General features: G+C 32.1%; 1 protein-coding gene across 7 annotated transcripts in view; it reads left to right on the top strand.

Annotated features, from left to right (window-relative positions):
• LOC148618981 (rho GTPase-activating protein 44-like) overlaps positions 1 to 15,474 on the top strand; it is a 42,459-nt gene that overhangs the window by 8,275 nt on the left and 18,710 nt on the right. For all 7 annotated transcript variants that reach the window (XM_088578444.1, XM_088578443.1, XM_088578441.1 and 4 more), the window contains exons 2-12: positions 3,133 to 3,274; positions 4,845 to 4,921; positions 6,094 to 6,205; positions 8,396 to 8,472; positions 9,901 to 10,021; positions 10,795 to 10,863; positions 11,262 to 11,343; positions 14,068 to 14,198; positions 14,394 to 14,441; positions 14,898 to 14,961; positions 15,254 to 15,338. In XM_088578444.1, coding sequence (XP_088434570.1) covers positions 3,133 to 3,274; positions 4,845 to 4,921; positions 6,094 to 6,205; positions 8,396 to 8,472; positions 9,901 to 10,021; positions 10,795 to 10,863; positions 11,262 to 11,343; positions 14,068 to 14,198; positions 14,394 to 14,441; positions 14,898 to 14,961; positions 15,254 to 15,338 — 1,008 coding nt within the window. The remainder of the gene's footprint in view (positions 1 to 3,132; positions 3,275 to 4,844; positions 4,922 to 6,093; positions 6,206 to 8,395; positions 8,473 to 9,900; positions 10,022 to 10,794; positions 10,864 to 11,261; positions 11,344 to 14,067; positions 14,199 to 14,393; positions 14,442 to 14,897; positions 14,962 to 15,253; positions 15,339 to 15,474) is intronic.

Below are 15,474 nucleotides of genomic sequence, written 5' to 3' on the forward strand. Positions count from 1 at the left end.
AGACTACTCAGGGTATGTTCTTGGTTCTGCTTGTTTAAACTTGATGGTCAACAGAGGTTATCTAAGCTAATGAGGGGTTAGATATCAAAGGATATGTTTTGAAACTTAATTGGATTGCTTTGTTTGGTTCTGTTGAGATGGCTTAACAGCTGGCTGCTGCTGTAGCTGCTCATAGTTAACAGGGGCGTGTTCAGGTGAGGAGGTAATTGGTGTACGCCCCCTTTTCAAAGAAAAAAAAAAGAAAGAACTATCATAATCTGCTAAATATTGTATTAAATATTAACATGTCATAATCTGATTTCATTTTATACTGATTCTCGTAGTTACACCTCCACTTCATAAAATCCTGGATCCATCCCTGGTTACCATGGTAATCTTGTTGGGAAACACGTTTTGGCATATACATGTATTTTGCTTATGCTTAATTGAAGGTTTAGAAATCTTGTCAGGAATGACATAAGAAATTGTTTTTTTAATGATTCACTTTTTAGTATACTACCACAAAAAATTGTTACGGTGCAGTTGTCGTTACTATAGACACTTCATTTTTGTGCAGTTACTTTAGTTGTGGTTTACCAATTGTTATTAAATTTTGATATGATTTACTGATCCCTAAAGAAATGTTCCTAATTAATTTGGAGTTAATTTGTAAACCCAACTGTTTAGAATAAGGGGCCAAAAAAGGTAGAATTAAGTGTTTCATTAAAACCCTTGTAAAATGTTTGTTTCTTCCAATATTGATTATTCCTTTTTTATTGTGTTCTTTTTTTAATCTTGGTAACAAATATATCAACAGATTTGATGTGTTTTTGACTGTTTTTGAGTTATAAGGGACCAAATAGGTCACACCTATAAAAAAAATCAACTTTTTTATTTTTGGTCTGATTTAGAAAATATTTTTTTATTTGATTCTTATGAAATTCCTCGCCTGGGTCAATCAATCAGATTTTAGATATCTCTTATGGTTTTTGAGTCAAAGGGACCCCCACTTCAAAATGGACTTCTTACATTGTTTGTCCAATTATTGAAAATTTTTATTTTTAATTTCAAATGTTGTGTAATATAGTGTCTAAGCTAGTTGTTGTGTCCATAATGAAGTGTAAGTACTTATGTTCAAGTGTATCAAAACTAATATTGCCCAAACTTGCCCTAACTGTTTAGGGTTTGACCACTGCAGTCATATCATGATGCACTCAGTGAAGCTTTTTACTCTACTAGATCAAATGATTTCCCTACATGATTTCTAGTTGTTTTGACTCTATTGAATATAGTAGCATAGTATAACCAAACAAAAAAATATACAGTCCACAAGGGGTTCAGCTTAGTCTGGACAATGTGTATGACTTTGGACTTAGCATATACAGTGTACATGTACATGTACATGTACAAAATATGCATGGTACACATAGGAAATTTGTGTTTCCTGTAAGGCTGTTCCAAGACCACACAACCCTAGTCTCTCTATGACTTCCTTATAAAAATAAGACCAATGGTATGAGTCTGCAGAGGGGTAAATGAAATATACTGTTACTCATATATAAAACCACTTGAATGTATTCCTAGAATGCATGTCTTGATAGGTTTTTATCACAGGTACATGTATGTGTAACTCCTTGAAATTATGATAAATACTTTTTAGAATCTTGCCAATATCCTGTTAACTAGAGCAATGGGTTAAAGGACTATTTGGTATGTACATGTATAATAGTATGTCTCATTTTCATACAAAGTAATTGACATAGTCGTTTTGATGAGATGGTTATTAGACATCAATTTTATCTTATCTGAGTCACAACAGTATCACTTAAGGGAGAATTATCTTTCTACAAAATTACTGTTATTATTTAAAACAATGTCTATTATTTACAACTATGTCTATGATATGATTGAGTTCAGGTGTACTTGTCTACTTTGTTAGTGTTTTGTGTTGTTTCACAGTATAATGTCATATCTTAGCGGTGTCATGTGGGTGTGGTCTTTATCAATGATATTTATCTTGATGTGTAGGTGGACGTAAAAGCAGATAATATCAATGAAAAAGTGTATTGCTTTTTACCTATGATTTGGTAATTTCATTATAAATAAAATTAATTCATTTATATTGTAGTACATGAACATCTTTATTGTCTTAATTTTAACATCTGATTGTGAAATTCTGCTTAGCATGCTAGCAATTTATGTTTTCTTTAATAGAATATTTGTTTTCTGATTCTAATTGGCTACATTGTTTACATTGATAAAATGTATAGCAATGTAGTAAAGTTTGAATGGTTTCCTGCAAAACTATTGATTGATTTTGTCTATACTTCAGTATGAAGTCTACATAGAGGCAGTATCATGCAGTAATTATTATAGATTTGATGGAATTTTTCCTTGAAAAATTATGATTCTGTTATGAACACCAAAGCTGGCAGATAGAAAACAAAATACTTGTATCTAAATTTAAAGGGTAGACATTACTGAAAGTTAAATTATATAAGATATTTTGGAAACACTACATCTGTATATCAGAAATATTAGGAATATTCTGTCAGACTGACAGATACTTTAGAAACACTACATCTGTATATCAGAAATATTAGGAATATTCTGTCAGACCGACAGATACTTTAGAAACACTACATCTGTATATCAGAAATATTAGGAATGTTCTGTCAGACCAAAAGATATTTTAGAAACACTACATCTGTATATCAGAAATATAAGAATATTCTGTCAGACCAAAAGATATTTTAGAAACACTACATCTGTATATCAGAAATATTAGGAAGATTCTGTCAGACTGAAAGATATTTTAGAAATACTACATCTGTATATTAGAAAATTACTGACATTTTAATTGAGCCTTTTTTCATATTTTTCTATTTATTGTTTAGGTGTTCATTTAAAGTATTATTAGACATCTTGAAATACTTCTCTTCTACAGGCAACTCTGTAGGGAAAAAACTAGGGATATAAACTTTGTATTGTTTGTACCTGTACATCCCAACGAGCTTTATATTACCGGGAAAGTGCAAAAATATGATCGAATAAAAGTGAAGAGCTTTTAGTCGAAGCCATTGTTTCATCATAAATCTAATTTTAAACTCTTGAATTTAACTTGAAGTACTTTTATTTTTTTTTCTATTTTAGATCAGAAAAGTCTGAAGTCCTCTCAGAAGATTTACAATCTGTTGAGAAGAGGGTTGATTTAGTAAAAGACGTCAGTCAAAAATCTACAAAGAAAATAGAATCATGGATAAAAACTACAAGTACAGATTACGAGAAAAGATTGGTGTGTATTTATAAGGTCATAAACATGTATATGTTTCTGTAGAAAGTGGCAGTAGATACATAATACTATGTACCACATGAAAATAAAATTCCCTATAGTCTTAGCAGTACATTCACACTTGGTTAGTAAGTTTTTATGTGGCTTAAATTTCTCTTTTGTATGGACCTTATTACAGTGGATGATCTGAAAGTTTCAGGTAGCCAACCCTAATAAAAATTTTTAATGAGGGCAGTTCTAGTGAAAGTCTGACTTTTCTATTGTTTATTTTTGATAAACCATATTCAGTAAAGCCAAATAATGTATTACAGTGTACATAATGTACATGAGACTGTTTAATGAAAATTAGTTAATTCATGCCGAAGAAAGAATTGACCAAACCATAAATAAAAAACGACTCTGAAGGAATTGACCACTCCATAAATAAAACATGACTGAGAAGGAATTGACCACACCATAAATAAAACATGACTGAGAAGGAATTGACCACGCCATAAATAAAACAGATGCCAGATGGAATGCTCTTACATTTTTTAGCCTGCAGCATTAGTTTTACTTTTGTTTATGCATGCATGGGTTTCAAGTTTCTTAAAACTGTGACTCTTATCTTAATACCAGAAGAGAAGATTGAATTAAAAATATACTCCAGGTCATGAAGGGTGGTAGATGGACATTTGTATGTTGTTATAGCATGAACAGAAATTTATTAATTATATAGATAGCAGTGATTTACTGAATATTCTCAGTGTAAACATTTTTTAAATAATTCACACTGTGAAAGGAATTCAATAATTTCACTGTTGCATTTTCTCCCATCAAAACATCACAACATATATATCAATCTGTAGTTTTTATGTCGAAAATTGCAACAAATAAGGGAGAAAATCTATAAAATTAATAGAATAATCAATTGGTTATTGTAAATAACCAAAATATAATCAATCGTGCCAATAACGCATTAAGATTTAACTCGTGCACAGAACAAGCCCTGCTTGCTTGTTAAAATGTAGACATTCTTTGGTACTCATGATCATAATTTGGTAATTCACTTTTTCCAATTAATTACCAGTATCCTATAAGTCCAAACTATAATGGTAATTATTGCAGAGGTGCAATGCCACAACAATGTATACAATATATGGCACATATATTTAATAACCTGAAGAAGGGCTCTGTCTTGTTGACTCCCTCTCTCCTGAAGACGAGCTCTGCCATGTTGACACCTCTCTCCTGAAGAAGGACTCTGCCTTATTGACAACTCCTCCTTAAAGAAGGGCTCTGCCTTGTTGATACCCCTCTACTGAAAAAGGGCTCAGCCTTGTTGAAACCCTCTCTCCAGAAGAAAGGCTTTGCCTTGTTGATACCCCTCTTTCCTAAGGAAGGGCTCTGCCTTGTTGATACCCCTCTCTCATAAAGAAGGGCTCTGCCTTATTCACACCCCTCTCTTGTGAGGAATGGCTCTGCCTTGTTGACACTTCTCTCTTAAGATCTCTGCATTGTTGACACGCCTATCTCATGAAGAAGAGAATGGTTATACACTAATAAGTAGGCCACTTCTTATTTTGTCTTACAGAAAAAGATGCCAGAAACAGCTTTAGCTCTGAGCATGATAGAGAGTGCCAGTCTGTTGGGGACAGACACTTTAATGGGGTTTGTATTATATATAAATAAATGGAGATTTGTAAAAGGATTGTAATCAATTTTGTTCATTGGCAACATCATTTATTGTTAATCAACTTAAAAGCTCTTTTAAGAAAGAGTTATAATAGTTATATATTACTATAATATGTAAGTAGTGACCAACAAGTTCAAGATCAATTCTTTTTATAAGACCACAAAAATGCAGTGATTTAATAGTTTGGTCATGTCTCCTGTGTTGTCATTACTGGCTGTGTGTCGTGTTGCATATCCACTTAGTATTCACACAGTTACTTTAATATTAGTTGATTTTTATAAAATTCCATGGCAAGGTTCCAAACCATAAAATATTTTTGGGTTGTGGCCCTAAATATTTTTGAATTAGGAGTCAAAATGGGGCCAAAACAAGCATTTCATAGAATTTAACTACTTTGAAAGTACTTTAATATGTGGATACCAATTTTCATGGATTAGGGAAGAAACACAAGTTCATGGATTCTTGAATTCGTTGTTTTGAGGTTTTCACATCAATGGAATCTCCTTTTTGTTGGGAACCAAATTTTGTGGTTAAAGGCTCCCAAAATAGGGTCACTTCAATTCTGGTCAAATTCTTATCCTGTGTTAAATGTCCAATCGCAATCAAACTTCAAAGCTGTAACTAGCTTGCATTGTGAGCCCATATTAGCCCCAAACTTATTTAGGGTTTGACCCCTGTGATCATATCAAGCTGTTCCTTGCAAAGCATTTTATTATTGGATCTAACTATGAGTTACAAACACTATATTTATGTGAAGTTACCAATTTTTGGTAGAAGTCTAGGAAAAAAGTAAATATTTGGAATACACTGCCACTTACATTATTAAATGACGCTACTCAAGCACAGAAAAAAAATATTATAGGCATGAATTAGCATGTAAAGATCTAGGAATCCAGGTTTAGGATCATAAACAAGATCAATAAAAACATTATGGGTGTAATCTATGAAAATGTTTTATTAAAAAAAGAGGGATGTATGGGAAGTAAACTCCTGCATGAATAGGAGGCTATAAGGGTCATATGTTGTAGATTAAATTAAAAAGAAAATTAAGATAGAAACATCACCATAAAATAAATAAATTGTCAGCAGTCTGATTTAAATAATATTTTTTTTGTGAATTTAATGAGAAATTTCTTCTTGCTTTCAGAAATATGTACCAGATGTGTGGTGAATGTCAGAGTAACTTAGCTAGTCATTTACTCCATCATGATATAGATGTAGAGAAAGAAGTTTTAACTCCTGTGCAGAATATTTTAGATGTAAGTAATTGCTATTGTTGATGGAATATTTTGATAATCCTAAAAAAAAAATGTTTGATAGAGGCAGGGTTTTAGCTAGGATTTTGAGGGCTTTAGTCACTTTTGTGTAGAGCACGAACAACATATTATGGGCAGCAGAATTTTGCAAATAGTGAGTGATATCACTAAACTAAAGACATAAACACTCTTAATATATTCATTTGAAGTTCACAGATACAGGCATAACAATAAATACAATAAATGTTACAACAAAATAACTATTATTTTCTATAAGAAAACCTGTGTTACTTAATAAAATAAAATACATGTAGTTACTATTAGAAAAATAGTAAAATAGAAAATGTTTTACATCATTACAAAGCTTTGATGCATTCAGTCTAAAAATTGCTACTATTTGACATTAGCTACTATTATGGTATGATCTGACACTCAACTAATAAGAGAAAATCCTTCTGTCCTTTGCCAAACACCACACCTCAAAAGCCCTCTTCAATCTAAAACTTCTCAAATCAGAAGGATGGAGACAGATCTTTAGAAGAGGATTGATTGATGAAACCTTGAGCCTGTTCCTAAGATAGGTCTTGATCAGATTGTACCTACTAAATCCCCTCTCTGTCACCAGTAGATAACACAGAAACTAGACAGATAGAAAGGAGGTTGGCCACATTGGCATAGTCAACTGTAGAATGTTGCACTCTGTAAGCGGTTGCTGCGTGATATCTTACTGCTGGGTGATAATTTTTTAGTGACCTTTGTCCCCAGATCATGAGTAGAATTGAAGACATTCGTAATCATTGTGATTTTGTTTCAAGACAAAAAGAGGATCGTAAAATAAATATTTATCATAGATTAATACTTCCTAACTGTCCGCTATTGCGTTAAAATTAATTGAAATCCATGAGATGACCAGTCACACATCGGAGACATTGTTTTTGTGTGCATTTAAATTTCTAAAAATAGATAGCTATATATATATATATATTGCGAGGTTCGTGAAGGTTTTTTTTATATGGGAGTAAAATCGGTTGGTATCCATTTAAGATCGAACAACTAATCCTTAAAATAAGGATATATATAAGTTATATTTTAAATGTACTTAAAAGCAGAAATGTCTCGACTCAACTCGAGGCTTTTTTTGGCGGTCAAAAACGACCAGCTGAAGTTTAGTGAGAAGCGTGGCATTATCCTTTGTGGTCATAATGATTAAACGATCGATAAATTGTTGTTATTTTAAAGGATTATTATCGATGCACATATCAGGGATGCCAGGTTAACAACAATAAAATGTATTTCACACCTGGTTGACCAGGTAATTACCAAGCTTGGGGTCATAAACTTGTCAGAGCGTAAGGCCGGGTGACGATTGACAGTTTTTAACAACATTTTTATTTAAGGTAACGAAAATTTATCTGAAATACTTTTTGAATGGAATTTTTTTTTATACACTTTTCAAATTTTAAGTGACGAAAAAACGATCTTAAACATTTTCGTCATTTATGAAATCCTTTCGTAAGTGGCGAAAATGGCGAGCGCTAGCTAAATCACTGGATAGAGGTCATTATTTCTCTCCAACCCTCCTCATCCAAAAATCATTGCCATATCAACCGATAAGCCTTTGACTAGCTTTGCTGTGATGCAGCTAATGAAATTAAGAATATCATCATGCTAAACACTTTTACTTTGTCAGTATTTGGCTAAACCTAAAGCCCATTCAAATACATTGGAAATTAGCGACCAAATTTTCAGTGCTCATTTATTCTATTCTTTGCGGCTAATGCTTCATTTATATAAACTATATATATAACGGTATCTTGAATGGCTCTTCCATGTTTTGCATTTTTTGTACTTTCACCATGATATTATTATATTTTTTCCCTAAATCATATGTGTCAAACTAATGCAAATCAGGCATGAATAGTTGTATGTGTTCCTATTTGTAAACTACATGTATATTGGGGTATGCTTAATGTTTTTAATTCACTATGCCTGCAAAGGCCATATGATTAGGCAATAAAAGTATTAGTATTTGTATTTGTAATCACTGATTACTACTTACACAAACAGGGTGATGATACAAATAAAATTTGATTTACATTTTGCATGCCAGGTGTATCACTTCGTGAGCTCACAGTTTTAGTTGAACACTATAGTTCTGTATCAGAAACATATAATTATTGTGTTGTATTTCAGGTTGAAATTCCTGCAATTAATAAGTTAAAGAAACATTTGAACAAAGCAACACTTGACATGGATTCTTTGAAAAGCAGGTAAGAAGTTACTAATAGTATGAATTAGACTTTGGAAAAGTGTCTAAAACTATATATAGAAGAACAATATAAATATATATATGATAGTTACCTTTCATATGCAATCCAAATGATTGTTTTGTAACATTAAACCCCATGGGTCTTAGAATCCCTCTGTTACTCCTGTATGTATTTTCTTGGTTAAACCCCATGGGTCTTAGAATCCCTCTGTCACTCCTGTATGTATATTCTTGGTTAAACCCCATGGGTCTTAGAATCCCTCTGCTACTCCTGTATGTATTTTATTGGTTAAACCCCATGGGTCTTAGAATCCCTCTGTTACTCCTGTATGTATTTTCTTGGTTAGACCCCATGGATCTTAGAATCCCGTTGTCGCTCCTGTATGTATTTTCTTGGTTAAACCCCATGGGTCTTAGAATCCCTCTGTCACTCCTATATGTATATTCTTGGTTAAAGCCCATGGGTCTTAGAATCCCTCTGTCACTCCTGTATGTATATTCTTGGTTAAACCCCATGGGTCTTAGAATCCCTCTGTTACTCCTGTATGTATTTTCTTGGTTAAACCCCATGGATCTTAGAATCCCATTGTCGCTCCTGTATGTATTTTCTTGGTTAAACCCCATGGGTCTTAGAATGCCTCTGTCACTCCTGTATGTATATTCTTGGTTAAACCCCATGGGTCTTAGAATCCCTCTGTCACTCCTGTATGTATATTCTTGGTTAAACCCCATGGGTCTTAGAATCCCTCTGCTACTCATGTATGTATTTTCTTGGTTAAACCCCATGGGTCTTAGAATCCCTCTGTTACTCCTGTATGTATTTTCTTGGTTAAACCCCATGGATCTTAGAATCCCATTGTCGCTCCTGTATGTATTTTCTTGGTTAAACCCCATGGGTCTTAGAATCCCTCTGTCACTCCTATATGTATTTTCTTGGTTAAACCCCATGGATCTTAGAATCCCATTGTCGCTCCTGTATGTATTTTCTTGGTTAAACCCCATGGGTCTTAGAATCCCTCTGTCACTCCTATATGTATATTCTTGGTTAAACCCCATGGGTCTTACAATCCCTCTGTCACTCCTGTATGTATATTCTTGGTTAAACCCCATGGGTCTTAGAATCCCTCTGCTACTCCTGTATGTATTTTCTTGGTTCAACCCCATGGGTCTTAGAATCCTTCTGCTACTCCTATATGTATTTTCTTGGTTAAACCCCATGGATTTTAGAATCCTTCTATTACTCCTATATGTATTTTCTTGGTTAAACCCCATGGATCTTAGAATCCCTCTGTTACTCCTGTATGTATTTTCTTGAAAATTGCATTATCTAGGTATAATTTGAATGTAAGAGGCTTTGATAACAATTGTACTGTAGGTTTTTCTATACTGTGTAAAATAATTTAACAAATTTCTGGTTTTGTTGTTTTAGATGGCAACAAGCAGTTAAACAGACACAAGTTAGTGGAACCAATATGGTGGCTGCTTCTAACAAGGCTGATGCCATGAAAGAACATTATGAAGATTCTTGTGCTAGAATGCAACAAGCTAGGGTGAGGTTTCATTATTACTGTTTATTTATGTTTAATATTGTGACAGCATAGATAATGACAATGTAGTCATGTGTGTTCAATATATCACAGTCAGTTAAGAAATGTATTTAGAAATAATTTACACTGATTCTATGATGAAATGTTCATATATTTGACATTCAGAATTTGTAAATAGATTTTATTTGTTGTATAATTTATTATTTTGAAATTTTTATCAAAAACGATATATTGTATATTGCATTTTTTTGCATAGTGGTGAATTCCAATACAGACAGTTGCATTAATGAAAGTAATATCAGTTAATTATTAATTTCCCAGGGGAATGGAGACTTGAAAGTGAAATAGTTTATTTCAATTACTGTACCCTGATTCTTTAACTCTAAAATACAGATTAAAACTATTATCTAATTATAAAATAGAATAATGAATAGTAGATTTGTTTGCTATAATTGTATTGATAAAATTAGCCCAGGTGCTTAATTTTATAAATTCTGTGTAGTTTTGCTGCAATTGACACTCTAGAAATTGTAAATCCCTCTGTAGAACCTATGTTAAAATCGCACAAACTCTAGGGATTTAAAATCTCTCTGTAGAATATATGTTTAAATTTCACAAACTCTAGGAATTTTATTTTATGGCCAAAAATAAAGATTTTCATTAATTAAGCATATACAGGTTTGAATTAGTAATCAAATATTTACCAGGGGATAAACAGAAATGATGTTCAATACTTATTAAAAGAATATATTAGAATGCCTGACTTTATACTTTAGGATGGTTTAGCCACAGAAATGTATGACTTTGTAGCCAGAGAACCAGACCATAGTAATAAATTACTTAAAGTAAGTCAATGATACTTTCTAGATTAATTTTGGCAGTTTCTTCTCACATGAATTATAAGATGAATGTTTAATATTGTGAAACCTGTCTAAACCAAACCACTTTTTGGACTAAAAATTTGTTCAGTTTAGACAGGTATTTGGTTTACACAGGTTCAAAATATAATTAAACCGAGAAGGATGTATTTTAAAAGTGTCTGGTTTAGATAGGTTTTTCTGATTTTCCAGGGTTCTGTTTAGACAGTTTTCATTGTATGACGGCCTTAGGTGACATGATAGATTTTGTATGACAGCCGTAGGTCACATGATAGATTTTTGTTTCTTACAGTTTTGAGTAATGGTTGTTTAACAACATTTCAAACTGTGAAGCGGAGGGATCATAACCCTTTTTTTCTTTCCAGTTATTAGAAATTCAGCAAACATACCACAGAAAAGCATTAGAGGAAATTGATAAAATATTACCCAAGATGAAAGAAGCATTAGGTAAGTTTATAAATTATATGAAAACTTCCATTATCATGTACTTATAGCTAACAACTAATGATCATCATTGTGGTTATTAGCTTTATTAGCCTTAGATGATAGTAAACCTGAGCAGTACAAAAAAAAACTTTGGAGCCTGTTTTCAAGTTGTCCCTGACAAAGTTGTAAAATAAATTTCTGTTGGATTTTTTATAAAAAGTTTTCAGATGTGCTTAATGTAACCAGATATTTAGATTCTAATTTTGATTTAGAACTGTAGTAGGTAAATACCGTATTTTGGTGTGTATAGTGCACAGTTGTGTTTAGTGGGCAGGGTGGTTTTTGTCCCCTTTCGGCAAATGCCGAAGGGGACTTAGGTTTGCACTCTGTCGGTCTGTCAGTCTGTCAGTCAGTCTGTCAGTCACACTTGGTTTTCCGGACTTTTTTTGTAATGCCTCATCCAATTGATTTCATATTTGGTATATAGTCTTATCATGACATGTTACAAGTTAAGTTTGAATGACTTTACAATTGAACGATTTTTACAGAAGTTATGGCCCTTGGACATAGAAAATTTCATGAAATTTTATGTTGTCTGGACTTTTTTTTGTAATGCCTCATCCAATTGATTTCATATTTGGTATATAGTCTTATCATGATGTTACGGTTGAATGATTTTTACAGAAGTTGTGTCCCTTGGACATAGAAAATTTCATAAAATTTTATGTTTTCCAGACTTTTCTTTGTAATGCCTCATCCAATTGATTTCATATTTGTTAGCTAGTCTTATCATGACAAGTTTCAAATTAAATGTAAATATTATTGCGGCAAAATGGTTTATATGGAACTTATGGCCCTTTGACATTTACATAAAAAAATTACATAAAATTTATGTTTCATCATTTTGATGCAAATTGCTGCTGTCATTCTAGAGTTATTTGCCCTTTAATTCATAATGAAGTTTTTTTCAACTTCCCAGGTGATAGAAAGAGAATGTCTTTGTGCAGCTTTCTGTAATGCAAAAATGTTATTATCTACTGTAAAATGAAGCTCAGGTTTGATTTTGATGGAATTTGCTTTTGCTGTTCAAGAGTTATTTTCTCTTGATTGTTAAAAAATAACACCATCCATTGTTAGTTCACATATATAAACAAAAATCTCATAAAGGCTATGAGTTCAAAGGCCGAAAGGGACACTGTATTGCATCAGCAATACTGTCAGATGCTTGTTCCTTTAAAAGTTGATGTAAAAAACTTTTTACCTATGTATGTATGTATTGTACTTATTGAAACTTGTTAAGACCACAAACATTTCTGGCTTTAATTAATTTGTAAATAGAAGGGACCATTTCATCTGTTTTGTGTATTTATTTCAATAAGGAATATTGTTTTTGTTACTTTTTGTATTTATCTGTTTTGTCTGTGTTTATGTGTATTAATTAACTATTCTGGTAAGAAATTCGTAACATAGACAATAGCTGAAATTGTCAGCTTAGACATATGTTTTTATTACCTTTAAAAGGTTGTCTGTTGAGAGTGATAAATTTCTGAAGATTGCTAATTCTAGACGGAGGACTGTTTTTACTGCAATCAATTAAGGGGTCTGAGCGAACAAAGCAGACGGTCATCAAATAGGGCATGTGTGTTGATAGCTCGGCCAAGCGTGATAATAAAATGCAGAATTCTGTCCGATGTATATCAGGGATACGTAAAGGGTTTATGTTTAAAATTAATAATTTTTATGTTGGATGAGGATTTTGATATTAGTTCACTGAAAAAAGGAAGCCAAATATTATCAAAAAGTAGAGTATCCAATAACTATGAAGTAGAGTTCAATAAGATGTGTAAATAACGATATTTTTTTTTTAAACAAACTACTTTGTCCAATGAAAATATGTTAGGGCTCTATGACCAGTGTGCCCAAGGTTGTTATTCAATTATTAGATTGTTTAAACTTGTGTGTATTTTAGTTACTTCTTTCAAATCATTAACAAGTCGTATACATCGTAAAGACGTAATTATATACACATCACAAAACAATTTACAATCTCTTTTCATAATATTGGTAACTAATTGTCTTGTGTCCTCATCATAATTAATTAATCCCCTCAATAAACATGTCAATTGCTTGTTAGATATAAAATTAACAGGTGAAACCATAATCAGTGACATCTAAATACTCTTTGCAACGCCTCTATAACTATGTGACAACATTAGTTAATCAATACACAAAACGAAAGTATGGCGGTTGTAAACATGATATGCTGTGTTCTTTCGGGAGAAAATAAATTAAAACCAAATTCTGTTCAAGAAGATTTTATTGACAATCTATGCTTACAAAGGTAACAAGTCAACAAAAAACTCATGAAAAATCCATAAGTATGCTTTGGCAGCTCATAAGTGGTCTGTGATTTGATGTTGACTCCCTTAAGGTGGTTAATTTTCGACTGATCTTAGGTCTGTAAAAATGTGTTGAAACGATGTATTGGTGTATTATACGCACCCCCATGTTCTGAAATTAGTTTCCTGGTAAAAAAGAGCGCACAATACTCACCAAAATACAGTATTGAATCTCAGTTTTATGTCAGGAACCTATGCTGGATCGAAAATCAAATCAGTCAAAATCCAGAAATTTCTCAAGTTTGTTTACTTGCTCCAACTGTTCAAGGTTCAACCTTTGGGGTGCATTGTTTCCCATGGAGTATTCGATGTATAATTAACTGAACATATTGTTTTATGATTACAGAATGCAACCCACACAAACCTGTTTATGGAGTGCCATTAGAGGAACATTTAAGAGTGACAGGAAGAGATATAGCCCTTGTGATAGAAGCCTGTATTGTTACCATCATGGATGGAGATGGAATGGAAGAAGAGGTCAGTCATATGCAATGTTTTTTTGTTGAAAATGTCCGAAGAATGAAATTAGAGGAAATTAGATGACTTTACAAAAGTAGTTTTCCTTGACCATATATTAGATTCAAATGAAACTTCACATTATTTTTTACAGTTGTGCAATAGGTGTATAAATTTTTATGAATGTTATACATTTTTTCCTTTGTTTTTTTTCAGGGATTGTTTAGAATTGCTGGAATGGCTTCAAAAGTAAAAAAGTTGAAGGTAAAATATCTTTTTTTGATACACAACCAAAATACAATAAAATTAATTGTTCAATGTCTTCACTTATGCAAAATATCTTCTGTTAAAAGAAGTCATATTGGTTGAATTATAAAACAAAAGATATATAGTAGTGCCTTGGTAATTACTCAAAAAAACGAACCTTGAAGATAATGGTACACAGCTTGAAGCTTAAAGTTTTACACCTGGAACAAGTTTTTCATATTTTGTTTCTGTTACATTTTTGTATTACAAGTTATAGTGGCAGAAATCTATAAATGTCTAAACAATATTTTTAACTTTTAAGCTATTTATTGAAATACCATAAATAACTTAAAAGTTAAAAACATTGTTTTGACAGGTAGTTCAGCAATTATCTCTGAAGTAACTTGCAGTATGGTGCATTTTATCAGCATTGCCTATAGTTTCCTTCTGTAAAATTCTGATTTTGTTTTTCAGACTTCATTTGATGCAGGTTGTGTAGATATGGATGAATATGCTCAAGATATACATAGTGTAGCAGGTATAATAGTGTTAATGTTTATAATTTAAACCACATTTACTGGTATTCTGATATAATTTTATTTTTTGTATTATATGTATAATTGTAATCCAATTTGTTTTGTTTATGGCTTTATTTTATCTTGTGTGATAAAGATCAAAGGGAAATGCTTTGTTAAATTGGAGAGAGAACCAAATTGTATGCCTATTTAATGTAATAGGAGATTTTAAAGAAAGGGCTAATTACCGCTTAATTGTTTTTATGCAAATTGATTATATTTTGTAAAACAGTGAAGAATTGTTGTGTATTTTAGGAGCATTAAAGCAGTATCTAAGAGAACTTCCAGAACCATTATTATCCTATCATTTATACTCAGAATTCATGAAAGTTCTTAGTTTGTGAGTATTGTGTTTCATTGCATCAGTCATTAACATGTGCTTCCCCAATTGCTTTAAGTAAGGGATATCAACAAGTATTTCAGTACTTGATAATTGCTCAGTAGTACCCAGGATAGAACATTTAAAACAATATGTG

This window comes from Perna viridis, chromosome 4 (assembly GCF_037379345.1).
Source record: "Perna viridis isolate PV_CMFRI_1.1 ecotype Kerala chromosome 4, ASM3737934v1, whole genome shotgun sequence".
Taxonomy (NCBI): Eukaryota; Metazoa; Mollusca; class Bivalvia; order Mytilida; family Mytilidae; genus Perna; species Perna viridis.